This window comes from Haliotis rufescens, unplaced genomic scaffold (assembly GCF_023055435.1).
Source record: "Haliotis rufescens isolate VD_foot unplaced genomic scaffold, xgHalRufe1.0.p SCAF_15, whole genome shotgun sequence".
In the NCBI taxonomy this organism is placed as follows: domain Eukaryota; kingdom Metazoa; phylum Mollusca; class Gastropoda; order Lepetellida; family Haliotidae; genus Haliotis; species Haliotis rufescens.
The window spans coordinates 892,668-920,641 of NW_025963835.1; the positions used below are offsets into that span (position 1 = coordinate 892,668).

The window sequence follows — 27,974 nt, forward strand, 5'->3', positions numbered from 1 at the left end:
CACCAAACAAACAAACAAACAAACAAACAAACAAACAAACAAAAGAAACAAGAAATAAGCATCAGTACGATGGGTACTCAACAACTCTTCATCTGACTTTCAGTCGGTTTTACTCCAGAAGCTGACATGATGCTGAAGACAGCATGCACTTAAGAAAACAGCTTGGTGACTAGAATAGCAACAATTCATAACTTACCACATTAGTTCTGTGCATATATACATAGATATCAGCAGGGTAGGTATTTAACAAACACTCCAGGGTTGGGACAACACACAAAGTCATGATATGCATCACAAAACAAAACGTATCCTATGTTTGTCGTAAGAGGCGACTAACAGGATAGGGTGGTCAGGCTCACTGACTTGGTTAATGCATGTCATCGTATCCCAATTGTGTGGATCAATGCACATAATATCAATCACTGGACATTTGGTCCAGACCTGATGACTTACAGACCCCTGTCACATACCCTTAACATTGGATAAACAAACAAACAAACAAACAAACAAACAAACAAACAAACAAACATATCAAATCTGCTGCTGCATTCTGTGCCCTCAACAATCAATTCTTTTGTGACAATGCTGGGATTTATCCAGGCCTGCCCAGAGGCTGATATAATCGGCCCCATGTCTCCAGGAAATGGCAGCAAAAATTCCAAATTTGAAACTAAAAACCTTCCTAATTCATGTTAATATCGTTCTAACTAATGTTATGACCTTGAAGAGGCAATGATAAAGGGCAAGAGGTTTTAATACTTAGTTTTAGAATACTTAATTGATCACAATTCTGAGAAGAGATGGCCAAAATACCTCTTCAAGACAATATGAACTTTAAAAAATCCCAATATTAGGCATGTTGAACAAAATAATGATTTCCCCCCAATTTGCCTGCTGAGAGCTCTTAGTTTGGGACAAACCCATGCATTGGCAATGGTGTGATGCACTGAAAATTAACCGAGCATAGCACTATAGGGCTACAAGGAACACCAATAAATATGAGGGGGTATCCATCACAAAATGGATAGTATCATCAAATGATAAACCAAACTGATAAACTTGGTATCACCATCCAAGAAATATACAAATGAGGTCATCTTGAACTACTTTTTTTAAGACTGATGCAATGTCTACTTGCTCAAAACACTTTTTCCTCACGTTCCCAATAAAGTTAGATGTTTCTCTATGTGTGGTGGTATCTGTACACAAACATGACTTCAAATAATTTGGCACTGTAGGATATGTTTTTTATCGCATTGGCAAGTTGAAACACATATCTAATAATCTCAATGTATTAGTACATAATCCAAAGTTACAATATTTGTCTTGAAATTCATCATATCAAGATGCATCAATGTATCAGTGAATCGTCCAACCCCTAAAAACGTAGAATTGTGATAATGCTGCATTGGCTGAAATGCTATCTTACAATAAATATAAAATGTCAATTCAAGAGAATAACCAGTCAGGATTATCTGCCGAAATAGATTCAACAAGACATGGAATATTCTTTTAAAAAATGTATAATTGTCCTGAGTTATTCTTCTTTCTTGTCTTTTCCACCAAACCTGAACAGCTTTCCTATGATGAGTCGAACTAGCTCGTACGTGATGACGATTGTGAACTCAGGTTTCAGCATGTGCAGTTTCGGGACGCGACCTGCATTTGGAAGATGAAGAACACGCATAAACAAGTGAGTGAGTTGAGTTTCACGCCACTTTTAACAGTATGCCTATTAAAGTTATATCACGGCATGTCAGCTTAATGTGTGAGGAAAGCCAGTGGTGATGCAGGTCTGAGACATTTACCACTTAGGTGAAACCCATGAGCACGGGTATGGTGCTGACAAACCTAGAAACATCATCGGGGCGAACTGGGATTCGAACCCACGATCATAGGTTTCTGGCTTGCCCAAGGGATACAACTCTGCACAGCCAATTGTGGCCTTAGACGACTGGGCCATCTGTGCCCCCCTTAAGAAAGGGAAAAGGAACAGATTGAGAAAGAGAGAAGGGGAAAGGAGAGTGAGAAGGTAAACATAGTCAAAGTTGATGTTCAGAGGGAGAAAAGAAAATGATAATTTGTCCCAGAAAGTACCAGAAAGAAATAATTTTACCACAGATAAACATCGTGGTGTAGGTCAAAAGAAATTATCTCCTCTTTCCAGAAAAAAACAACAAACAATCGCCCCCCTTTAAATTTAAAAAAAACCAATCGCCCCTCCACCCAGATTATCATGTTGTTAGTTCCTTAATGAAACTGTTCCGAGAGAGCACATACCTGTCATAATGTCTGCCCATTTCAGAAGGAACTTGTCTCCTTTTCTCTTCACAGCAGCTGTTGCTGCATCAATCAGGATTGGAAACCGGAATACAAGCTGTGCAAATATCATTGACCTGTAAAACAATATGGCCGTCAGAAGATGATCCTGCATTTTCCACAACAAGGAGTTCATCCTTGATATGGTTTGGGATTGGTGAAGCCACAAGCTGTTGTTTTAAGCATTCAGGAGTATTGATATCATGTCAATGGTTTATGAAACACTCTCCACTCTGGTGTATGAAAATGTCAGTGGGTTATGAAACACTCTCCACTCTGTTGTATAGATATGTCAGTGGGTTATGAAACACTCTCCACTCTGGTGTATGGATATGTCAGTGGTTTATGAAACACTCTCCACTCTGGTGTATGGATATGTCAGTGGTTTATGAAACACTCTCCACTCTGTTGTATAGATATGTCAGTGGGTTATGAAACACTCTCCACTCTGTTGTATAGATATGTCAGTGGGTTATGAAACACTCTCCACTCTGGTGTATGGATATGTCAGTGGTTTATGAAACACTCTCCACTCTGGTGTATGGATATGTCAGTGGTTTATGAAACACTCACCACTCTTGTGTATGGATATGTCAGTGGTTTATGAAACACTCTCCACTCTGGTGTATGGATATGTCAGTGGGTTATGAAACACTCTCCAAACAGGTGTATGGATATGTCAGTGGTTTATGAAACACTCTCCACTCTGGTGTATGGATATGTCAGTGGTTTATGAAACACTCTCCACTCTGGTGTATGGATATGTCAGTGGTTTATGAAACACTCTCCACTCTGTTGTATAGATATGTCAGTGGGTTATGAAACACTCTCCATTCTGGTGTATGGATATGTCAGTGGTTTATGAAACACTCTAAACTCTGGTGTATTGATATGTCAGTGGTTTATGAAACACTCTCCACTCTTGTGTATGGATATGTCAGTGGTTTTTGAAACACTCTCCACTCTGGTGTATGGATATGTCAGTGGGTTATGAAACACTCTCCACTCTGGTGTATGGATATGTCAGTGGTTTATGAAACACTCTCCAAACAGGTGTATGGATATGTCAGTGGTTTATGAAACACTCTCCACTCTGGTGTATGGATATGTCAGTGGTTTATGAAACACTCTCCAAACAGGTGTATGGATATGTCAGTGGTTTATGAAACACTCTCCACTGTGGTGTATGGATATGTCAGTGGTTTATGAAACACTCTCCAAACAGGTGTATGGATATGTCAGTGGTTTATGAAACACTCTCCATTCTGGTGTATGGATATGTCAGTGGTTTATGAAACACTCTCCACCCAGGTATATGGATATGCCAGTGGTTTATGAAACACTCTCCATTCTGGTGTATGGATATGTCAGTGGTTTATGAAACACTCTCCACCCAGGTATATGGATATGCCAGTGGGTTATAAAATACTCTCCATTCTGGTGTATGGATATGTCAGTGGTTTATGAAACACTCTCCACCCAGGTATATGGATATGTCAGTGGTTTATGAAACACTCTCCATTCTGGTGTATGGATATGTCAGTGGTTTATGAAACACTCTCCACCCAGGTATATGGATATGCCAGTGGGTTATAAAATACTCACCACCAGAAGTCATAGCCAAACTTGCTCATCCATCTCTGGTGGAAGATCTTCATCACATCGCTGTCATAATTACCATGCAGTAGTACCTCCTGCAGGAACTGTGCTGCAATCTGACCTGCCTCCATTGCGTGATGGATGCCCTCTCCTGTAGTACATGGCAGAGCTTGGAACTTGGTGGTGTGTAATTGGAATGTCCCATATTGTCAGTGAATGTCCCATATTGTCAGTGAATGTCCCATATTGTCAGTGAATGTCCCATCTTGTCAGTGAATGTCCCATCTTGTCAGTGAATGTCCCATCTTGTCAGTGAATGTCCTATCTTGTCAGTGAATGTCCCCTCTTGTCAGTGAATAGCACATGTTGTCAGCAAATGTCCCAACTTATCAGTGAATAGCACATCTTGTCAGTACAGGTCACATCTTGTCAGTGAATGTCCAATCTTGTCAGTGAATGTCCCATCTTGTCAGCAAATGTCCCATCTTGTCAGTGAATAGCACATCTTGTCAGTGAATGTCCTATCTTGTCAGTGAATAGCACATCTTGTCAGTGAATGTCCTATCTTGTCAGTGGTTGGTTGGTTTGTTGTTTAACGTGGCGATCAGCAATATTACAGCTAAATGGCGGCGGTCTGTAAATAATCGAGTCTGGACCAGACAATCCAGTGATTAATATCATGACCATCGATCCATGGAATTGGGATCGATGACATGCATTAACCAAGTCAGCGAGCCTGACCCCCCGATCCCGTAAGTCGCCTTTTACGACAAGCATAGTCACCTTTTACGGCAAGCATGGGTTGCTGAAGACCTATTCTACCCCGGAATCTTCACGGGTATCTTGTCATTGAATGTCCCATCTTGTCAGTGCAAGTCACATCTTGCCAGTAAGTATCTTGTCTTGTCAGTAAGTCTCCCTTATTGTCAAATAATGTCACATTTTATAAGTAAATCCCACATCTTGACAGGATGTCATATCTAACATGAAAGACCATGTGATAAAAATCCTAAGAAAGATAAAACAACTATCAGGGGTTTGACATTTTTAAAGATGCACATATAACATCATAATATGACAAAGACAACATACCTGTCATCGGGTCAATCATTCCAGCAGCATCACCGATGACTATCACATGATCTCCATACGACACTTTCTCTCCCCCAATACGTAGACTTGCTGTTGACAGAAATCAGTTCAAGATTTTGTTTTGAGTGAGTATGGTTTTCCAACGTCTTTAACAATATTCCAGCACTTTTATGGCCGAGGACACCAAAAATTGGCTCCACACATTTGATCGTAAAACTACAATTATTGTAAGTCTGTGTTAGAGCTGTGGTGGGTGGTGGCAGTCCAGGCTGTTGTGAGGTGTTTGTGGTGTGTCTTGGCAGTAGAGGCTGTTGTGAGGTGTTTGTGGTGTGTGGTGGCAGTCCAGGCTGTTGTGAGGTGTTTGTGGTGTGTCTTGGCAGTAGAGGCTGTTGTGAGGTGTTTGTGGTGTGTGGTGGCAGTAGAGGCTGTTGTGAGGTGTTTGTGGTGTGTGGTGGCAGTAGAGGCTGTTGTGAGGTGTTTGTGGTGTGTGGTGGCAGTAGAGGCTGTTGTGAGGTGTTTGTGGTGTGTGGTGGCAGTAGAGGCTGTTGTGAGGTGTTTGTGGTGTGTGGTGGCAGTCGAGGCTGTTGTGAGGTGTTTGTGGTGTGTCTTGGCAGTCCAGGCTGTTGTGAGGTGTTTGTGGTGTGTGGTGGCAGTAGAGGCTGTTGTGAGGTGTTTTGGGTGTGTCTTGGCAGTAGAGGCTGTTGTGAGGTGTTTGTGGTGTGTGGTGGCAGTAGAGGCTGTTGTGAGGTGTTTGTGGTGTGTGGTGGCAGTAGAGGCTGTTGTGAGGTGTTTGTGGTGTGTGGTGGCAGTAGAGGCTGTTGTGAGGTGTTTGTGGTGTGTGGTGGCAGTAGAGGATGTCGTGAGGTGTTTGTGGTGTGTGGTGGCAGTAGAGGATGTCGTGAGGTGTTTGTGGTGTGTCTTGGCAGTTCAGGCTGTTGTGAGGTGTTTGTGGTGTGTGGTGGCAGTAGAGGCTGTTGTGAGGTGTTTGTGGTGTGTGGTGGCAGTAGAGGATGTCGTGAGGTGTTTGTGGTGTGTCTTGGCAGTTCAGGCTGTTGTGAGGTGTTTGTGGTGTGTGGTGGCAGTAGAGGCTGTTGTGAGGTGTTTGTGTTGTGTGGTGGCAGTAGAGGCTGTTGTGAGGTGTGTGTGGTGTGTGGTGGCAGTAGAGGCTGTTGTGAGGTGTTTGTGGTGTGTGGTGGCAGTAGAGGCTGTTGTGAGGTGTTTGTGGTGTGTGGTGGCAGTAGAGGCTGTTGTGAGGTGTTTGTGGTGTGTGGTGGCAGTAGAGGCTGTTGTGAGGTGTTTGTGGTGTGTGGTGGCAGTAGAGGCTGTTGTGAGGTGTTTGTGGTGTGTGGTGGCAGTTCAGGCTGTTGTGAGGTGTTTGTGGTGTGTGGTGGCAGTAGAGGCTGTTGTGAGGTGTTTGTGGTGTGTGGTGGCAGTAGAGGCTGTTGTGAGGTGTTTGTGGTGTGTGGTGGCAGTAGAGGCTGTTGTGAGGTGTTTGTGGTGTGTGGTGGCAGTCTAGGCTGTTGTGAGGTGTTTGTGGTGTGTCTTGGCAGTCCAGGCTGTTGTGAGGTGTTTGTGGTGTGTGGTGGCAGTAGAGGCTGTTGTGAGGTGTTTTGGGTGTGTCTTGGCAGTAGAGGCTGTTGTGAGGTGTTTGTGGTGTGTGGTGGCAGTAGAGGCTGTTGTGAGGTGTTTGTGTTGTGTGGTGGCAGTAGAGGCTGTTGTGAGGTGTGTGTGGTGTGTCTTGGCAGTAGAGGCTGTTGTGAGGTGTTTGTGGTGTGTGGTGGCAGTAGAGGCTGTTGTGAGGTGTTTGTGGTGTGTGGTGGCAGTAGAGGCTGTTGTGAGGTGTTTGTGGTGTGTCTTGGCAGTAGAGGCTGTTGTGAGGTGTTTGTGGTGTGTCTTGGCAGTAGAGGCTGTTGTGAGGTGTTTGTGGTGTGTGGTGGCAGTAGAGGCTGTTGTGAGGTGTTTGTGGTGTGTGGTGGCAGTAGAGGCTGTTGTGAGGTGTTTGGGGTGTGTGGTGGCAGTAGAGGCTGTTGTGAGGTGTTTGTGGTGTGTCTTGGCAGTCGAGGCTGTTGTGAGGTGTTTGTGGTGTGTGGTGGCAGTCCAGGCTGGTGTGAGGTGTTTGTGGTGTGTGGTGGCAGTAGAGGCTGTTGTGAGGTGTTTGTGGTGTGTCTTGGCAGTAGAGGCTGTTGTGAGGTGTTTGTGGTGTGTGGTGGCAGTCGAGGCTGTTGTGAGGTGTTTGTGGTGTGTCTTGGCAGTCGAGGCTGTTGTGAGGTGTTTGTGGTGTGTGGTGGCAGTAGAGGCTGTTGTGAGGTGTTTGGGGTGTGTGGTCGCAGTAGAGGCTGTTGTGAGGTGTTTGTGGTGTGTCTTGGCAGTAGAGGCTGTTGTGAGGTGTTTGTGGTGTGTGGTGGCAGTCGAGGCTGTTATGAGGTGTTTGTGGTGTGTCTTGGCAGTAGAGGCTGTTGTGAGGTGTTTGTGGTGTGTCTTGGCAGTAGAAGCTGTTGTGAGGTGTTTGTGGTGTGTGGTGGCAGTAGAGGCTGTTGTGAGGTGTTTGTGGTGTGTCTTGGCAGTAGAGGCTGTTGTGAGGTGTTTGTGGTGTGTCTTGGCTGTAGAGGCTGTTGTGAGGTGTTTGTGGTGTGTCTTGGCAGTAGAGGCTGTTGTGAGGTGTTTGTGGTGTGTCTTGGCAGTAGAAGCTGTTTTGAGGTGTTTGTGGTGTGTCTTGGCAGCAGAGGCTGTTGTGAGGTGTTTGTGGTGTGTCTTGGCAGTAGAGGCTGTTGTGAGGTGTTTGTGGTGTGTCTTGGACGTAGAGGCTGTTGTGAGGTGTTTGTTGTGTGTGGTGGCAGTCGAGGCTGTTGTGGAAATGTCCGATGGGCTGAACAACGTACCAGCTTTCATCCTCTCTATCTTGTGGTCGGGGCCGAGAGCTCTCTTGATGTTTGGATCGTTTGTCTTGAGCCATTCATGCCAGTGGGCCAGATCCTCGCCCTTCACCTCGGGGTTGCCGGGGATGATGTAACAGCAGTAGTTGAGGACGTCATTGGGGTGGCGGAACAAGGCCGAGTAACCTGGACAGAACAATCTGGTGACACCTCAAATACATATGTGAAAAGATTCATGGATTTATGTGTTAACAATGGCAGTCAAATCAGAAGCTCTTTTGTCTGGTCTCCGTGTAGATCCAGGTTAGAATTGGTCTTAAGCAACCCATGCTTGTCATTAGAGGCGATGGACAGGATCAGGTGGTCTGACTCGCTGACTTGTTTGAGTATATCGATGCTCATGATGTCAATCACTGGATTGTCTGGTTAAGACTTGATGATTTACAGACCGCCGTCACATACAGCTGGAATATTGCTGAATGTGACTTAGAAAACAAACAAACAATCTTGTATCTGGATGTAACCGCTAAAGAACTCTCATACTCATATTGGGAATGATGGGAAATATCTTTTTAGCCAATATTTGGTTTCTCATGGGATTTGGATCACATGTCATTCAGACAGCTCAAAGTGTATACCTTGTCTGTACATACTATTTGTATGCTATAGTTCTTCATTATCTTCATGGGTACAATGTGTGAAGCCCATTTCTGGTGTCCCCCGCCGTGATATTGCTGGAATATTGCTAAAAGCGGCATAAAACCATACTCACTCACTCACTCACTCATTATCTTCATGCTCCAAACACTTAAAACTTTATTACTTTTTCTAAGATGATGAATTTAAGACTAACCTTGTGTTTATTAGAGATGGTTTTAAAAAGAAATCTGTAATAAACAGGTCCTGAATATTAAAATCCTCAAACAGGACAAACTAACAAGCTGTTCCACCTAATTGCCTGTACCCATATGTAAAGAGACAAAGTATGTTATAAAAAATAAAACACCAGTAAAATTGGTAGTTTATGGTTTAACTTAGTGACAAATATATTATTTGTTCAGTCTGTGATTATCCATAACCCATTGCAGCAATAAGGATTTAAATTTAAGTTGTTAAAATTATTTGCTTCACTAGCTCGTGGCTCAAATGGGGCACAGGTGGCCAAGTCGTCTAGAGCGCCGTGATTCGCTGCGCAGAGCTGCGTCCCTTGGGCACGCCAGAAACCTATGATTGACGGTTCAAATCCCGTTTCGCCCCAGTTATGTTTCTAGGTTTGTCAGCACCATACCCGTGCTCGTGGGTTTCACCGAACTGGTGAACGTCTAAGACCTGCATCACTTCGGGCTTTCCTCCCACATTAAGCTGACACGCCGCGATATAACTGGATTACTGTTAAAAGCGTTGTTAAACCCAACTCACTCACTCACTCACTCGTTTCTTGAAACATTCCACAACTGCATTGTGGGACCGAGCTAACACATGTAAACACAGCCCAAGTTCAGTGTCGCTGGTAATCCTGAGTTGATGTGATGTGTTTTTGGTAAAAAAAGTTGCAACTTTGTTTGCATCACTAGTATCAGCAGACTGCAGCAACTGCAAGCCATGAAATAGTTGGTTGCACCACGTGATACCTCAGAAGATTTGAATCGACAGCCAGGGGGCTGATATGGTGTCGAGATGGGCCGAACATGGTGGAAGAAGAGCAACAGCGGTTGTTTTGTTTGACTGAGGTATGTTGCTAAATGCTCTACACTGAGCAACAGGTGTACATGGAGTTTTACAAGGATTACTTTTCAGAGACGGACATAATTCCTAGGGAATCAATGCCCCCGTCATACATCTTTGTGGCCCCTCTTGCACGGACACAGTGGTTTGAATATGTTTGGAAAATACCCGTGGAATGAGAGGCGTTTGACATCATTTTGCAGTATTTCTTGACAAGTAATAACAGTCAATTATTCAACAAATTTAAAGAAACTATATGGAAGGATATGCCATCTTGCCTGACAGCAATTAAGGAATGATGTTACCAAGGATAGTTAGATCACGGGGAGGTAATTTGAACAGCGTCATGACATCAGCCGATAATGACGTAACTCATCTTGCTTGACAGTAATTAAAGAATGCCGTTTCCAAGGATACGTTATATCCCAGGGGAGGTAATTTGTGGCATTGTGACATCAGCCCATGATGATGTAACTCAAAACGTGATCACAGGATAAAATAAGGTCAGCGCCATTTATCTTTTAGGAAAGCAACATAGAATGTTACTTCAAGTATTTATTGGTGCATAATGCGACACACATAAAACAAAACTATAACAAAAAATATACTATTGGCCATGAAACTAAAAAATACTGAAAACAATCAGTTGAGAAAATCAACCCCTGATTCTCAGAGCTTTGAGTGTATTTCTCACCAGTCAAATATGTCAGTTATATGCGGTCTACAACTTGGTTAGTTTTAATGATTCAAACAACAATATTTTCTTTATCCCCTAAGAAGATAAAATCTTTGCATCCATTCTCAATGTGCATGAGTATAGAATGCAATACCTTGTGTCCAGTTCATACACAAAATTTGGGAATCATAAGACTGGCCTCTGATCCAGACGTGAAGTTGTAAATATTGTGAACTTGAGTTAAAAAATATATACAATAAATGGATCATTTGTCTATTTGGACCAAATAAAAAGGAATTTTACCGTAATCTATATTTCAGGCTACTTTAGGTCAGACTTATATTTAAGATATTTTTTGTTTTTGATTTTGGGCCTAAAAACTCAGGTCGGAAAGTTGAAAAAAATAAATAAGAAAATTCATTTTTCAAATATTTATACACATACAAATTAATATATAAGCAGGTAGGAAAAAAGGTGGGGTGTGAGGAATGGGCATTCATCATTGGTCGTCTTGTTTTGAGGTTTTTAAGGCTAAAAAATTAATAGTCTTGGTTCTCAGGCATTTCCCGCATCATCATAAACTTTGCCGCACGTTTTTATAATATTTCAATTTAAAAAATAAATAAAAATATCCTTAAATATTCCAAGTCCAATGGTAGTCAAATACTGTATTCCAGTATTTTTCTCATCAAGGAATACAATTATGTAGGGAGGCCCTTTCCCAGTTTGATTGTACCAGTGTGTACACAATTGTTTATTGATTACAAAACTGTTTATTGGTTACATACTAGTTTGAACAAACAAACAAAAAGACAAAAAACACACCGCCCACACTATATTTTCAAAAACCATTGCCTGAGAACCAATTCTTTTATTTTTTAAAGCCTGAGATAAATTTTGAACTGGTTTCAATTACCGGTATATATTTCAAACAATCTATTAATATTGATAGTGACAGTAAATGAGTTTGCTTTTTGACATCTTACTTATTTCTGGTTAGTGGAATAAAAAACCCAGACTTGATTATTTACCAGCCAATACTCCTGGAATATTGTTGACTGAGGGGTCAAAACAACAATCGATCAATCGCTTAGCCCCAGATATACTGTGGACAGTCAATACTGAGAATGTCCACCATGTTTAATGATGCATGCTTGACATCTTGCTGGCACACATCAAATGAAATGATGAATGGCCGCCACTGAAGCAGTTCCTGATGTGCTGGTTCATCGAACACAACCACACGGCCTGGGCTAATCCATTAGCTGGGAAATTGTCTAAATTATTGGTTATTAGTAGGTAAAATATTTTATATTTACCCACTTTTTTCAAAAGAAATGTGGGTCTGCCAACTATAGTGGTAAAATCTGTTACTCTATTGTTTGAACGACATGGCACAATATCGACTTGCGGCCAGACTTTTTTAAAACTGGGTTACGAATCTGCGCAAAAAAACCTAAAATGTGACTTTTACAAAAAATAAATGAAAAGCCAACCAGAAATAAGGCGCTCCAGGCCTTTGATATATGAATGACACATGTGGGTAAGTGGACAGTGTATAAAACATTTGCTCTACCTGGAAGCAGCGTCTTGTTGTAGAAGATGACACCGTCGGCCTTGAACTTGTGTGTGCCGCCCTCTACGTAGGATCTGGAGCATGTGCTGTCTGGAGGCCTCGTCACAAGCCCAAGTTTGGTTGCCAGGCGAGACTGTGCACCATCAGCACAAACTAACACCTATAATGTTGATAATAACAACTACAACCTATAATAATGATAATAATAATAATAATAATGATGATGATGATGATGATGATGATGACGCCGATGACAATAATGTACAACAATAACAATAATAAATGATTATGATGACAAAGTCATCAATATCCCCTGCCCTATCAAATATGTTCATAAAATCAGAAAATAAAGTACCGTATTCGACGTAATAAGCGCCCCGCTCTAATAAGCGCCCACGGTGAAATTTGCTAAGATATTGGCTAGTGAACAATCCCAATCAGCACCCCTTCCAAATGATCAATGTACACAAGACTTATTTATTTGCGTATAATATGCACTCGTGTGTTATATGCACCCTTAATTATGGGCATTTAATTCTGGAAAAATATATCTGTCGTACATAAACATTTCAGGCTGTCAGCATAAACCACGAAATTTATCTTTCAACTCTGTTTTTTCCACCAAAATAACATTCTAATAAGAGCCCCCTATTTCTAATTTTGAGAGCACCCTGAGCGCTTATTACGACGAATACTGTAAATAAAATGTCATAGATTTCATCATACCAATAAAAAGTATTCCTACAGCTTGTGAGTGACATTATGATGAACTCAGAATCAATTCATTCTGAAACAGTGTTACAAACAATAAAGACATTATTATCCCAATATAGTTTCAATTTGTTCCAACAAAATGCTACCAATTGCATTGGTGACATGGTTGATGCATGTCATTGTAGCCTAATGATGTGTTCGATGTTCATGATGTCAATTACTGATTTGTCAGATCCAGCTTCAATTATTTACAGACCACTGTCCTATAGCTGTAATATTGCTGATCTACCACTTCGGTAAACTGATAGAATCCTTACTATAGGAGTCACGTAACTGTTACAAGTCAAACAGTACACCATATTTCTACAGTTCAGTCCCATTGTGCCTACATCCCATTGTGCCTAAATCCCATTGTGCCTAAATCCCATTGTGCCTACATCCCACTGTGCCTACATCCCATTGTGCCTAAATCCCATTGTGCCTAAATCCCATTGTGCCTACATCCCACTGTGCCTACACCCAATTGTGCCTAAATCCCATTGTGCCTACATCCCATTGTGCCTACATCCCATTGTGCCCACATCCCATTGTGCCTATATCCCATTGTGCCTAAATCCCATTGTGCCTAAATCCCATTGTGCCTACATCCTAGTTTGCTTAGAGAAATTACTGTAGGCACATTGGGATCTCAGTTTTATCCTGATTTAGGAAAATGGACTAAATTACCTTTGTTTGACCTATTTTTGCTAAGAGATATGCCTGAGGATAAAAGTTTAAAATTAGTTTGTCAATATCTGTTGCCCAATCAAGTTAGGCTTGTACTGTTGCAGATTCCGGAATAAACTGTCAGTAAATAAAAAAAACTGGGCAGAGGACACAGAGTACTGGACATTGGGAACGACAGCCCTTCAATTTACTGGTCCAAGCCATCTTGTACCAATCAATATCAGGTACAGGGGAAAATGCTGATTAAACCACTCACTCACTCGTTAATCAATAACAGTACTATACAATGGTAGGATTACCCTGGCTGTAAACCTTGTGTCACTATTGTCCAAGGTCACAGTCCATAGTCCTTTGTTCTTGTCAAATATAGCTTCATCCACAGAACATTCCTCCCGCAAATCAGCTCCTGCCCTGAAGAAACCAACATTGTAAAATGACGGAGTGTGTTTGCTGCAAACTGATTTGTCAAAAAATATCCCTAAATGGAATCATGGAACGCTTTCAGACTTCTCACTTCACATGAATACTTTTTTTTTCTTTCTTTTTTTCGAGAATTAATGTACTTCTCGTCACGATATGGCTGAAATAATGCTGATGTGACGTTAAATTTTAACTCACTCATTCACTCATTTTGACAAGGTGAGGTGAGGTGAAATGGGGTTTAATGTCGCGTCCAAGATTATTGCACATATATAGCGACGTGCATGTTCATGTCTGTGTTTGTGTGGCTGCTTGTACTAGTCCGGACTGATGCCAATTTATAGTGCTAGCTCACTGAGATACCATGCCCCAGTTTAACTTGAATACCCCACTCAGACACAGTATACTGACTCTGAGCCGACCAGTCCTTGATTTAGCCCCTTAATGCCGAGCGCCAGACAGGGTAACAAGAAGTACCATCTTTTTAACATCTTTTGGTGTGACGCGGCCTGGGATCGAAGTCATTGCATTCAGTGTGACGTCATACATATCTGTGAGATCTGTGACATATCACATATAGAGAGAGTGCTTTGGAAAATTACTGATAATTCCAAATGCTATTTCATAGAATTCCCCTGGTTAGAATTGAATATTTTCTAATGCCTGTCACAACCACAAGAATAAATGTTCAGCAGCATATTTTCACTGCTCCCTGGGGAGAATCCCAATCCAACAGCCTTTTGGCATTCGATTTTTGGTAGAATTTAATACCATATCATTTCAGTTCAGGTAAAATCTTTGCTGGACTGAGCATGGAAACAAACAATTGTCAAAATATCAAAGTAACTGTAATTTGTGACATAAACACTAAATAGACATTATTAATTCCTATTTCCAGATTCTTTTGGGGGGGAATTTGACTAAAACTTACAGGCTGTAAGACAAGTACAGTAAACTACAGTAATAATGAACTCAAAGGGACCACTAATTTTAGTCCGTTATATCCGTAGTTCATTATAAGCATTTCGACTGTCAGACATCTTGGATCAAGTCATGTGACCACATCATGTTACTCTTTGTTCTGCTTGTGTCTGCCATTGTAAGTTTATCAATACCTCACTCAAGTCCTCACATTTTATACACAGAATATATCCACTTCAAAGGCCATAGCCTAATCACTGTGTTACTATTGGTAATTGAGTGCATAATTTGAGGACAAGGTGTCAGTACTTAGAGTAAATCAAATGCCTTCAATTGTTTATTGACTCTTTGAACAGCTGCACATGGCCCTGGATGTTTTGATAGGCAGATTAGTGACACGTGAGCAGCTCAGTTATAAACTTCGAGTACATATGGGACCACAAACTAAGTTCGCAATATCCGTTATTTCATTATAAGCATGTTCGTTATATCCATGAATTTTATATAATAAAATATACAACAAATGGCCAGGACCAAACAAACAGTTCGTTATATCCGTCAGTTTGTTATAAGCTTGTTCGTTATAAACTGTAATTAGATAGGTCTGTCCTAAATGACCCCTTTAAGAGTGTTGTACCCAGAGTAATGTTTGTTTGTTTGTTTGTTTGTTGTTTAACGCCGCATTCAGCAATATTCCAGCTATATGACGGCGGTCTGTAAATAATCGAGGCTGGACCAGATAATCCAGTGATTGACACCATGAGCATCGATCGACGCAATTGGGATCAATGACATGCATCAACCAAGTCAGCGAGTCTGACCACCCGTTACCGTAAGTCGCCTCTTACGACAAACATAGTCACCTTTTACGGCAAGCTTGGGTTGCTGAAGACCTATTCTACCCCAGATCTTCACTGAATGGCTCAAAAACAATATCATACAAACATAAAAGTACTCTTGAGATTTTATCGCTGCAGAATTAATGTTATTAATTTTACTCACCGTTTTGCTGCCATGGCGATGGCCTCATCAAGGTGTATTCTCTTACACGCGAGAGCTGCGGGGACAGGCCCGAACCCCTCCTGACTCCGCCCGATGAAGCTCAACCCCCCAGGGCTGCACATGCCTCCGTTGTCGGACTGGAACCAAAGAGGGACATCATATAAATTTATTCCTGTGCTGATGGAGGCACACAGGTGGCCAAATCACCTAAAGCACAACAATTCGTAGTGCGGAGTTGTGTCCCGTAGAAGAATCCTATGAACGTGGGTTCGAATCATACATTTCTTTGTTGATGGAAGGCCTCAAGTAGCCCAGTAGTCCAAGGTGCTGCAATTCACAGTGAAGAGTTGTCTCCCTTAGACACACCAGCATCCTATGATCATGGATTCGAATCTCAGATTCGCCCTGATTATTATTTTTGGTTTGTCACCATCTTAACCAACACATGAGTTCTACTTAGTGGTAATAGTTAAAGGCCTGAATCACTCTGGGATTTCCTGCTACATCAAGCTGCCATGCCGTGAAATAACGTAAATACTGTTGCAAGGAGCATTGCACCAAACAAACTTACCCTCTGCTGATTATAACTAACATTGTATGACTAAAAGGAAATGAAGTCCCCTTATAATATGTCTAAGGTCAGATAAATTTATTTCTTGTTTAAAGCTTTTAGAACGTTGGTCAATATGCTAAGAGGTACAAAGCCAGAAATGAATACCCAGGTATATATCTAGTAGGGCTGGGACGGGTAACTTGGGTACTCGGGTCGGGTGGGTCCTGAGTAGGACTTGTGTACCCACAGGACTACCCGACCCTGTGCTTAGTCACGTGATATATTGTTTAACTAAAGTTATAGCTTTGTAAGGTGACTTGTATTTCACAGAGAACAGGACCAAATAGAGGAAGAGGCTTTACTGCTTAGTTTAACATTATTGCATTGAATGCTATGTTAAACTTCAATGTTAAAATACCTCTCAATTAAGGAAAATAGGAATTTAAAAAAAATCACAATTTGGAACAAAATAACAATATTTGTCTGCCAAAGACAATTTATCTGGAATCCCAGAAAAATCCCTTACACCATAATGTGATTTCAAGCAGACAATACCAGTGCTCTATTAAGCTATATAAAACATGCACCGGTGCAACCTATTATTGAAAATTGCAACGTCATATTTATGTCTACATGCACCAAGTGCATGTTAAAAAATTAATATGTGTCTGACTAACCATTTACTGTTCACACAACATCGATCTTTGAACACAATACTTCCACGCTGTATATAGCATATTATATCACTTATCCCTGTGTTATGTGTAATTTGTCATGCTATCTTGGGGTTGACGTCATCAAAATGCGGACACTTCAATATTATAAGCACATGTTCCGATAACATTAGTGAGTGAGTGAGTTGGGTTTAATGCCACTTTTAACAGTATTACAGCTATATCGTGGGAGGAAAGCCCAAGGTGATGAAGGTCTCAGACATTTACCACTTCGGTGAAACCAACGAGCATGGGTATGGTGCTGACAAACCTAGAAACATAATCAGGGCGAACCGTGATTCGAACCCACAATCATAGGTTTGGGGCGTGCCCAAGGGTCGCAACTCTGTACAGCGAATCACGGCGCCTTAGACGACTGGGCCACCCGTGCCCCCTCCTATAACATTAAACAGCAATACATCATTAATGTACGTGACACAGGTAGCAGACCAGCCTATGTTTCAACTTTGATAAATTTATGGCACCAGGGTGCAACCTGGTTTTGTCTGGTGCAACTAGGTTTTATGTTAATATGCACCTAGTGCAAGTTAAATCCAGTTTAAGCCCTGCATTAATTCAATGATGTATCGGGGCAACACTTATTCATGTTGTTTATTATTTATTCTAATTTTAATTTTGTAATTCCCTCTTAATTATATAACATCAGTCTTGTCACAATTGGGGCCACCAGTGTTCCTGTTTAACAGTAATTACCTATTTTTAACCGATAATTCATGTGACTGACAGACCCTGTGGACCGGCAAATAGTACCTTATAAATCTTTGTTTTTGAACAAAACATCGGTGATAATCAATAAATTATATTTTTCGAAAGATGCCAGCTGGTCTGTTATAATCAAGGTTTGCTATAGTCTATTTTTGGGGCAGGAAATTACATTTTGCTTGCCTTCATGGTTTAAAAATAAATAAATTATTTGTCGTTACTTAGTCTCGAACCAAAGTAAAATATTTTGAGAAAAAAAAGGGGAACATTGTGACTGATATTTTTGTGAATGACTTGTACATGATGCAAGTAGATCTAACTTAGTTACTTCAGATATGACGTCACTGAACTTGTCAGCCATGAATGTACTCTGCATTGAACATGATGTTGAAAGAATTAAAACCAGGTAATTTCCATATGTTTTTTTATTTGTTCACGTTGAGACTACAAAAAACACTTTTTACAGCCAGAGAGTGTAATTACATGATTAATTTGCGTACGTCAGTATGGATTTGTTGACATGGTATTTCCAGTGTTACATAATGTCTTTCCATTTTGGGAGAAAACATCAGAACTCATTATGGCGTGTATAATGCGCACCCCCTTCTACACAGCTGTGTATTTTGGAAAGAAAGTGCACACCATACTCAAGAAAATATGGTAACAAAAATTGGGGGGAGACTGGTCATTTTAAGAGTTGCCATTCCACCGGGACTGGCACTTTCTAAAGCCAGCCATTGGGAACACAGCTTCATTTCTATGCAACTAATAATAAATGGCTTCATTTGTATAAATAATAATTTGTTAATAAAAAATGTATTATCCATAACACTCCTTATGATGATGATGATGATGATGATGATGATGACATCTAATTACTAAACGCCTACAAACTAATACTCGCAGTTGTATATATGTTTGATAATCTGAAAACATCTGCTCCTGTCAATAATTGGTTTTATTCATACTATTCATAAATGAGGTTGTTTTTCTGGACAACACAGCCAAGATTTCGGATGATGTAGGTTTGTTTGCTTGATAGTCCTAAAGATGCTGACAAGGTCCAGGGAAAAGTGGGTTGAGGAAATCCAAGAATGGCTTACTATATCCTCCTTGAATATCAATGGTATCATATTTCCATTCTAAAATAAACCCCGAGGAGGTTCCGTGTTGGAATAGGTCTCCAGCAACCTGATGGTAAGAGGAGACCAAAGGGATCGGGTGGTCAGACTCAGTGAGTTGATTGATAGTGTGTCGTAGTTCGGGGTATTCACTGGATTGTCGGGTCCAGACTCGATTGTTTACAGGCTGTCTTATACGTGAAATATTGCTGAGTGCGGCATTAAACAACAAATACAAAAACATATCAGGATAAATACCCTTGACCTTGATGCAACCATCGCTTTTTTTTGTGTTAGTTATAAATCTTTTTTCTTTCTGTTGTTGCCCATTGATCAGGCCGCATTTGTAATGCTAAATTTATAGAGCCCTTAGCAGCATTAGTTACTTGAAAGTAAAAATAGGCTTAAATACTCCCTGTAGCCTTAGTATTATTGTATAGATACTGATACACTAAGATATTCTCCTCATTGTATAATAATAATATACTGTAAATCTGAAAATTAATGCGTCTCCGAATTAATGCGACTGCTGACCCCTAGCCAAAAATGCGACTCAATATCAATGCGACTCAAACACAACACACAGTATATATGTAAACTCGGTTGACTGGCCTGAAGGTAGTTCAAAGGAAATAAAATAATTGAACCAAAAAAGTTCACTGATTTGTATGTGTAGAAGGTGTCAACAAGCTTGACACGAGTGGGTAGAACTCTTGACCCCAGCAGTGATAACTCACAGGATGCACATTGTGTAATTCCTATTCTTTGAATGACATTGTTATATACTTGTTACAACTGCTGCTCAATAAACTGTGTTTGTGTTTATATTCAAGTTGGTATTTCCACATTAATGCAAAGTTAATTAATGCGAGTGAAGACCAATCGCTTTTTCTGCATTTATTTCCTGTTATAGATTTACAGTAAATACCACTCTAGGGCGCATATATATAAGCTTAAACCGTAATACGGTGAATATGGTGTGTCAAATGGTTCCTGAGGAGAAGAGATCGGAGTGATGATAAAAGATTATTTACTAAAACGAGGTGGCAACTTTGAATTTATCAAAATGAAAATTCTACTTAGAACATGTTCTGTGACACTCATATTGACATGTTCAGTAGTTTGAGAGTTTATAGTGCTAATGGATGGACGGTGATGGATTCCAGATCACAGTCAAAAAGGTGTCACACAAGCTTAAATCAAGCAGGCCTCAAAGTTTAAATTTTTACCAAGTAGCCATATGGCTACAAGTATTTCTTTCCAGGAAGCCAGTGGTAAAATCAAGAAGTCAAGCCAATATTGTAGGTAGCCAAAAGCATTTGAAATTATCTTTATCAAATAACTATTATAATATGTACAAGTTACAGCACTAGTCTTGAAATTGTATCTTTATTGAAACTGAACTTGAATTTTGTTACTTGTGACTTGAACAATGATACAGTTTATGTTACTAGATTATATAGGTATATCCTCGCTCATCAAATGGGCATTGCCAACTAAAATAAAGTACTAATTACATTAATTTTTATGTATTTTGGTTCATTGTTGACTTTAGAAGGAATTATTTGCGAGTACATGTACAATTATCAGCAGACGTGTTTTCCAATATCAGCTGTTATTTATTTTTGTATCTACAGATGTGGAGCAATAGAATTTAGTTTCCACAAGATATTTTTCTAGGTAGTCATTTGGCTACCTCTGAATTTTAGACAGTAGACAAACTGAAATTTAAGTCGCAGTGGCGACCGTTTTAGTCGCAACTTTGAGGCCTGTAAAGGTGAACCCAAAATGAAAAGAAATCCTATCATGTAATTTGTAAAACTCACCACATGAGCTTTGTTCTGTTTGATGAGCTGATCATATATTCCCATGTCCATGAGGATCTCGATTCCAGTCTTACACACAGCATCCCCACAATATTTGTCTCTGGGAAATTTCTTCTTCTCTAAAAGGAGACATTTCCATCCTGCTTTTCCTAAAAATAAATGGAACTGATTAAGCACATTCAACACATCGGATAACAATTACTACAGCTGCTGGTGTCACACTGACCAGTATTCCAGTTACATCGCTTCATGCCAGTACACGTGTTAGGGCAGGAAAGCCTGAGGTGATATGGGTCTAAAACATTTACCACTTTGGAAAACCCCACGAGCATGGGTAATGGTGCTGACAAACCTGGAAACATAATTAGGCGAATCTAGAATTTGAATTCATGTTTATAGGTTTCTGGCAAATCAAAGGGACGTATAGTCTGGAAGGTAATTTAAGGTACCGACGTTTACCATGTTTACAACAATATCTGAAAAACTATTGGACCTACTCCAGTCAAGGTTGGTATGAGATTGTTAAACAGTCATACATAACTGGATATTACATTTAAAGACAATCAGTGCATGAATAAAAAATCTGTCTATTTAGCTATCACTATATTTCATCAATAAACAACCAGACCTGTTCGTCACGGGTGGAACGAGCATTCATTGAAACAACCATCTGCATAATGCTACCCCTGCGCCACAGGGCCATATGACACAGTTGAACCAATCAACTCAACAGGGTGCACGGGAATCACGCACGTTGAGACGCCCAACGCTAACACCGTATTTGTGCGTGTGTGATTCCTGTGCACCCTTTCGAGTTGAGTGAATGCTGTTTTGTGCTTCAGCCAGCATAATCACACCTACATTACACTGGCCTGTAAATAATGAGTCCAGTTAGATAAATCGTCAGTTGACAGAATGAGCAATTAGCCACTCCATGAGTGTACGATGACCCACAATCAGCCAGGTAGACTAACGTCTAGTCTCTGAAATGAATATATCATACAGGAACAAACAGTTGTTCAGATATCTTAATAAAAATATAATAAAAGGGAGCCCAGTGACTCTCTTCATTTTCAGATACTGCAGTAATCTAGACTTGCCAAACATTATAGACTTGCATGGGCTGTATTTGATATATATTTGTATCAGGGATTGTAAGACAGACTATCAGCCAGGTCACACATTGAGGTATCCTATTGGGGTGTCCCCAGATCTTCACGCAGAGCTGTGTCACGAGGTGCCAATCTCACCTCTCTAGGCATCTGTCACACTGTAAGTCATATCAGTGTACACAGCTGGTACATCATTTTATTGACGTGTCACCATTGAAATATTGGCATCTGTGTACCAGACAAACATTCATGGCATCCAGTGTACTGCACAGTGGCATCTGGAATACCACTTAATAGGGCTTGTCTGGCATACCAAAAGGGGGTTGGCACCTCTATCATACTGGGAGTAAAAGATCTGACCTTAAGTCTTAATAACTGAATCAGACTGCTACATACACAACATAGGTCACATGAAAAACAAAAGGGATGTAACTCCAGTTGAATTGTTTAACCATAGGAGTTATCTCCCCTAGATTTGTCATTTCGCCAGGGGTTTCCGAGAGGAATACAGGTTAAAAGGGGTTACACAAGGCATGGTTAGGTGTCCATTCAGAGTGAACAAATACTCACCCAGATAATAGCCACACACTGATCCTGACGGGCCGGCTCCAACAATGGCGACATCATAATGCTCCTTCTCAGCCGTCTGTCAATACAAACTGGCATCAATCACTCACGTCTGGAAATCCTCAATGACAGACATTTCGTGGAGCATTCAATAACACTGGGGTAACCTAGTGATCAAAGTAATTGCTCGTCACACTCCTCAACAGGACCTAGACATGATTCCTTACAAAGGTACAATGGGTGAAAATACAAAAAGTGTTTGTGTGTGTGTGCTAGTTCGGACTAATGACGATTTTATAGTGCTAGCCCAATGAGATACCATGCTGCAGTTTAACATGAATACCCCACTCAGACACAGTATACTGACTCCGAGCCAACCAGTCCTTGTTTTAGAGTCTTAATGCAGAGCGACAGGCAGGGTGACAACAAGTACCAACTTTTAACATCTTTGAAATATCGCGGCCGGGGATCAAACCCTTGACCTTCAGATCTCTGGGAAGATGCTCTACCACTAGACCATGGAGGCGGTCCCCTATGGAAAGGTCATGAATGGATACAAAATGATACATGTATTTTAAAGTGACACATATTATGGAAAATTATCCAAAAACTAGCCCAGTCGTCTAAGGCGCTGCAATTCACTGTGCAGAGTTGCGTCCCTTGGGCACGCCAGCAACCTATGATTGTGGGTTCGAATCCCGGTTTCTAGGTTTGTCAGCACCATACCCGTGCTCGTGGATTAATGAATAATGGTTACAGAATAATGTCCCTTTGCATACATGTAGGCCTTTCCAATAGAAATTGTCCATTAGCTAGGGTTTCTCAATGATCGAGGTCCGGAATAACGAGGTTTATCTGTAGATATAGCATATTTTCAGATTTGCAATGTTATTAAGTATACAATGCACAGAAATTTCACTTGGAAACAAAGGCATAAGATATTTAAGCTTTGGGCTAATTAGAAAGTAAAAAAAAGTCTGGGCACCAAAAACTCAGTAGCACCTGCAAATCTGTTTATCGACATTGCAAAAGCATGGGTTGCTGAAGACCAATTCTTCCCCGGATCTTCACAGGTGGAGAAGCATTGGTTACTAAAGATCTATTCTACCCCAGATCTTCATGGGGGGATCAGAATGTGAAAACAAATTGAAAAAATTGAAAACAATATAGGTTGAACATGTTGAGTATCATCAAGGACATTATGAAAATAGCAGGTGTAGCAAGCATACATTTCAGAGTCCTGTGATGTCCAGAGCCAAAGGGATGACTCCATGCACTGTAACATGCTCCCTCAACAGAAGGCATGCAGAGTAGACAACTGAGACATATACTGCTCAAATTTAACAGGAACATGCTCCGTCCCATATTAGGAACCAGGGTAGATGCCATCAAATTCTCATGGTAGGATGCCTTGTCTACAAGACATCAGAAGTTAACCCCGTCAGCAAGCTGACAAGGAAAGGACTTCATCTACAGGACGACTACATGCCCAACTAGATACACCCCCCCAGAAGGCAGGTACAGTGCTGCATTGTAGGGTACTATGCCCTATTTGACTCAAATTTAATATGGACATGCTCGGACCCACATTTTGCACCAGTGTAGCTTTCGAAATATCAGAGTTCAGTGCTGGGTTTTGACTTCTGATGCAAATTCGGATGCCTTGTCCACAGGACCAAAATGTTAAACCCAATCAGCAAGCTGTCAAGGAAAGGATGTCATCTGCAGGACCATTCCATACCCTGCTACAGACTCATCTACTAAAGGCCACACAGAAGGGCACAGAGTCTTGTTTTGCTCAAACAATATGAACGTGCTCAGCCCCAAGTTGAGAATCAATGTAAGTGAGTACAGTGCTGGTATTGGAACCAGGGACCTTCAGCCAAGGCAAGGATGTCATCTGTGGGATAAGTCAACGGCCTACTACCCTGGGATACAGACTACAGTGTTCAAAGAAATAAGCAGAGCGCAGTATTTTATGTTTCTGCTCTTTTGGTTCAGCCTAAAATGATCCGATGATGCAGCTTCTATTTTTATATTGTGTGTGTGAGTGAGTTGGGTTTAATGCTGCTTTTAACAGTATTAAAGTCATATCACGGCGTGTCAGCTGCACAGAGAATTGCGGCGCCTTAGACAACTGGGCCACCCATGCCCCCATTTTTTGTTTTATATTGCATGATTCACCAACACTATTCCAAGCGGTACATTCTTGTCAGAAAAAATTAACTCCTTTTTGCAGCGATTCATAAAAGTTGGGTAGAGTGATATCTAAACTGAACTTGACAATCTCAAAAGGCCTTTCAGCCTCTTGATCTCTCTCAACATGCACTCACAATCTGCAGATGCAAGACATGCATTGTACGCCATGTGCAGTTTGTACCTCAAGTCTTTATTTATAAGCCAAACCAACTGTGAGGATTCCAGTAAGCCTACGCTTTTCCTGGGAGGTGAACAAATGGATTGTGTGGTTGGGCTTGGTCGATAGCGTGACATCGTAACCTGATGGTGTTTGCGGTATCAATCACTGGATACTGGCTGCCATCACATCGCCAGACTATTACGGAGTGCAACATTTGACTTTCATTTAATTAAAAGCAGGTTAGAGTTACCTACCCTAAGTTAAAAATCAGGAAAATGACAAAGGCCTGACTGGAGGTTGAGAATAATGTGGGCTGGGACAAGCAGACACAATACTATTTTGGTGGGCCTTAGATGCAGTGATTGTTCTAATAACATTCAAACATTACCATAATTAACATAATCATTACACAGATTCATTGTCAATACTTCACAGGTTTGTTTGTTTTTTTGTGTTGTTTAATGCCGCACTCAGCAATATTTCAGCAAAATGACGCCAGTCTGTAAATAGGCATGTCTGGATCAGACAATCCAGTGATTGACATCATGAAGATCGATAGATGCAATTTGGATAGATGACATGCATCAACCGAGTCACCAAACCAGACCACCCAATCAATTAAGTCGCCTCTTACAAAAAGTATAGTTGCCTCTTACGAAAAGCATAGGTTGCTGGGGATCACAAGTCTTACCTGGAATCCTCGCGGGCTTCACAGGTATGTACAATATTCCTTCATCACCCATGAAAACATATGTCTACTGACCCGTGAAGATCCGGGGTAGAATAGGAGTTCAGCCACTCATACTTGTCGTAAAAAGGCGACTGTGCTTGTCGTAAGAGGCGACTAAGGGGATCGCGTGGTCAGACTTGCTGACTTGGTTGATCCATCAAATCGTATCCCAGTTGCGAAGATTGATGCTCATTATGTTAATCACTGGATTGTCTGGTCCAGACTCGATTATTAACAGACCGCTATCATAATAGCTGGAATATTGCTTAGTGCGGCGTTAAACAACAAACAAACAAATATGTCCACTTTGCAATGTAGATGCTATTAACAGAGCTCCAGATAAGCTTTTGGTGTTGTGGGTGTTTTACCCATGCATTTTAAAATCATTGGGTATCAGTAATTCTGCCTGCGTATTCAAATTTCTGTTACCCACTAGTTTTTACACATGTGGGTATTTAAGTTAAATATTTAAAGACACTATTCATCTAGTCCCTGCAAACTGGTGTCGTGTGGGTTTCGAGAGCTTTATAGGACTCAAACATACCACGATACTTCCACAAGAAAGTGTGATGGCAAATGATCATGATGTAACTGTCATGTGGAGTTTGGCAAGGTTGACGGAATGCCCCTTTATAATTTCAAAATATGTTGCTGATTTGCTAATCGAATACGCAGGGTTACTTCACAATATTTTGATGATACGCACAAGTTTTATTTTTGTAGCGTATCTGTAATGTTCGTTGCGTACTTGATACGCTTGGATTATATTTTACTGTGTATTTCTCCATTTCTGATGAGTATTTCACGCAGATACGCAGCTTATCTGGAGCTCTGTATTAATAAATCAACAAATACAGAGGCAATCTGTTTCAGCAAAAGCGAAAACAGTGATTACTCACACCACTGTGTCCTCAGTTTACATTGCTTAAATGGGCAACGTTTCTCGCTTGATATCGTGCGCTGCAAGTTGCCTTACCGTCAGGCAATGGTTGGTTCACACAAAGTTCACCAATGTGTCCTCAGTTTACATTGCATAAATGGGCAACGTTTCTCGTTTGATATTGTGCGCTGCAAGTTGCCTTACTGCCAGGCAATGGTTGGTTCGCACAAAGTTCATGCATGTTGTACGTAAGTGAGTGAGTGAGTGAGTAACTTGGGTTTGCCACAGCCTTCAGTTATATCATGGAGTGTTAGCTTAATGTCGAAGGAAATCCCGAATTGATGCAGGTCTCAGATGCTTACCACTTTGGTGAAACCAACTGTATGGGTATGGTGCTGACAAACCTAGAAACATAATCAGGGCAAACAAGGATTCAAACCAATGAGCATAGGTTTCTTGTGTTCCCAAGGGACGCAACTCTGCACAGAGAATTTCAGTGCGATAGAAAATGGATTGTCTGGTTCAGACCAATCTCATTAAAATCAGATCTTAGTTCTCGCTACCGCTAAACAAAGATCTGAGGACATCCCATTAGGAGTCACGTCAGAACGACCTTTTATCCAAACAATCAGAGCGTCATTTACCAGATCTTGAAAGTGACAGTCAGAATGTGATTTCTAATCATGCAACCTCGAAAACTTTAAAACAGTGTATTCCGAACGATAGTAAGGGCTTAACGACTGAATCTATACAATCTAAACCATATATTAGCTGTTCAAGAATGATCTTTTGTTCAGGTTTCACATTTTTAAGCGAGAATTTGTCAAAATGTGTTTCGAGGCGTATCGCCAATTTGAAATTAGTGCTGTAAAGCACGAGAAAGCTGCCTTCTGATTGGCTAATGTCGACTTCTTGTCAGTAATTCAACTGGTCGGTCAGAGTTTGCAAAAGGTTGGTCTGACGTGACCCGTTATGGGATGTCCTCAGATCTTTGTTTAGCTGCAGCGAGAACTAAGATCTGATTTTATTGAGATTGGGTTCAGACTGATTACGTACAGACCACTGTCAACAGTGTCATATTGCTGGAATATTGATGACTGCAGTGTTAAACATGTTGAACAACAATCAAACAAGCAATCATTGTCAAAATATGGTTTTAGCGATAGCTTGTTTCTGAGTATCTCGGAAAAAATATTCATTTGTTCGTCATATTTTTTGGTGTGATAATCGTTGCGTGCGTGTTAGCCACTATGTAAACGGGAAATCATGATGGAATATTTTGTGAAATGTCTGTGTATGTGAACGAGTTTGAGTTAATTATAACTCGAATAATAATGACAATTATTTTTCCATTTTGTTAACTATAACACAGTTTGAGATGCAATTTATTTGCTCTTTTATGTCACAACCAGCAACCACAACAATAACGAGTGATTCTGAACGAACAAAGAATATAATTTCCTTCTCGTCAGCTGTTCGTGAACAAACCTTTTGCTCTGGGTATTTTGACGGGAAGTCTTTGATATTTCCTTCCTTCTCGCTGGATGTCAGTCCTAACACAATAATTAGAAGAAGTACAACAACAATAAATACGATGCCAATCAAAAACAGATCCATGGTGGCTATATTTGAACTTTGTATTTATCCCAGTCATGTGTTGGAAGGCTGATTGTCCAAAACAAACTTTGACCTTTGACCGTTGTTTTGAAAGGTCATGTCGACCAATACTGACAGCAAACGATTCGTA

The 27,974-nt window shown here is 40.8% G+C and overlaps 1 protein-coding gene across 1 annotated transcript; it reads right to left on the reverse strand.

Moving 5' to 3' along the window:
- Positions 1-27,931, reverse strand: LOC124142123 (conditioned medium factor receptor 1-like). The gene is made up of 11 exons (XM_048396006.1): positions 27,716-27,931; positions 22,262-22,337; positions 20,580-20,728; positions 15,644-15,780; positions 13,600-13,711; positions 11,861-12,020; positions 7,890-8,069; positions 5,011-5,100; positions 3,925-4,069; positions 2,281-2,396; positions 1-1,659 (listed from the first exon to the last, which is right to left on the reverse strand). The coding sequence occupies exons 1-11, from the start codon at positions 27,842-27,844 to the stop codon at positions 1,538-1,540; spliced, it is 1,416 nt and encodes a 471-aa protein (XP_048251963.1). The 5' UTR covers positions 27,845-27,931; the 3' UTR covers positions 1-1,537.
- Positions 27,932-27,974: the final 43 nt, after the last annotated feature.

Coding starts and splice junctions, on each gene's coding strand:
- LOC124142123 (XM_048396006.1), bottom strand. CDS start 27,844: ATGGATCTGTTTTTGATTGGCATCGTATTTATTGTTGTTGTACTTCTT. Junction 8,070..11,860: donor CAACAAGACGCTGCTTCCAG/GTAGAGCAAATG, acceptor TGTTCTGTCCAG/GTTACTCGGCCTTGTTCCGC. Junction 5,101..7,889: donor GATAGAGAGGATGAAAGCTG/GTACGTTGTTCA, acceptor TTCTGTCAACAG/CAAGTCTACGTATTGGGGGA.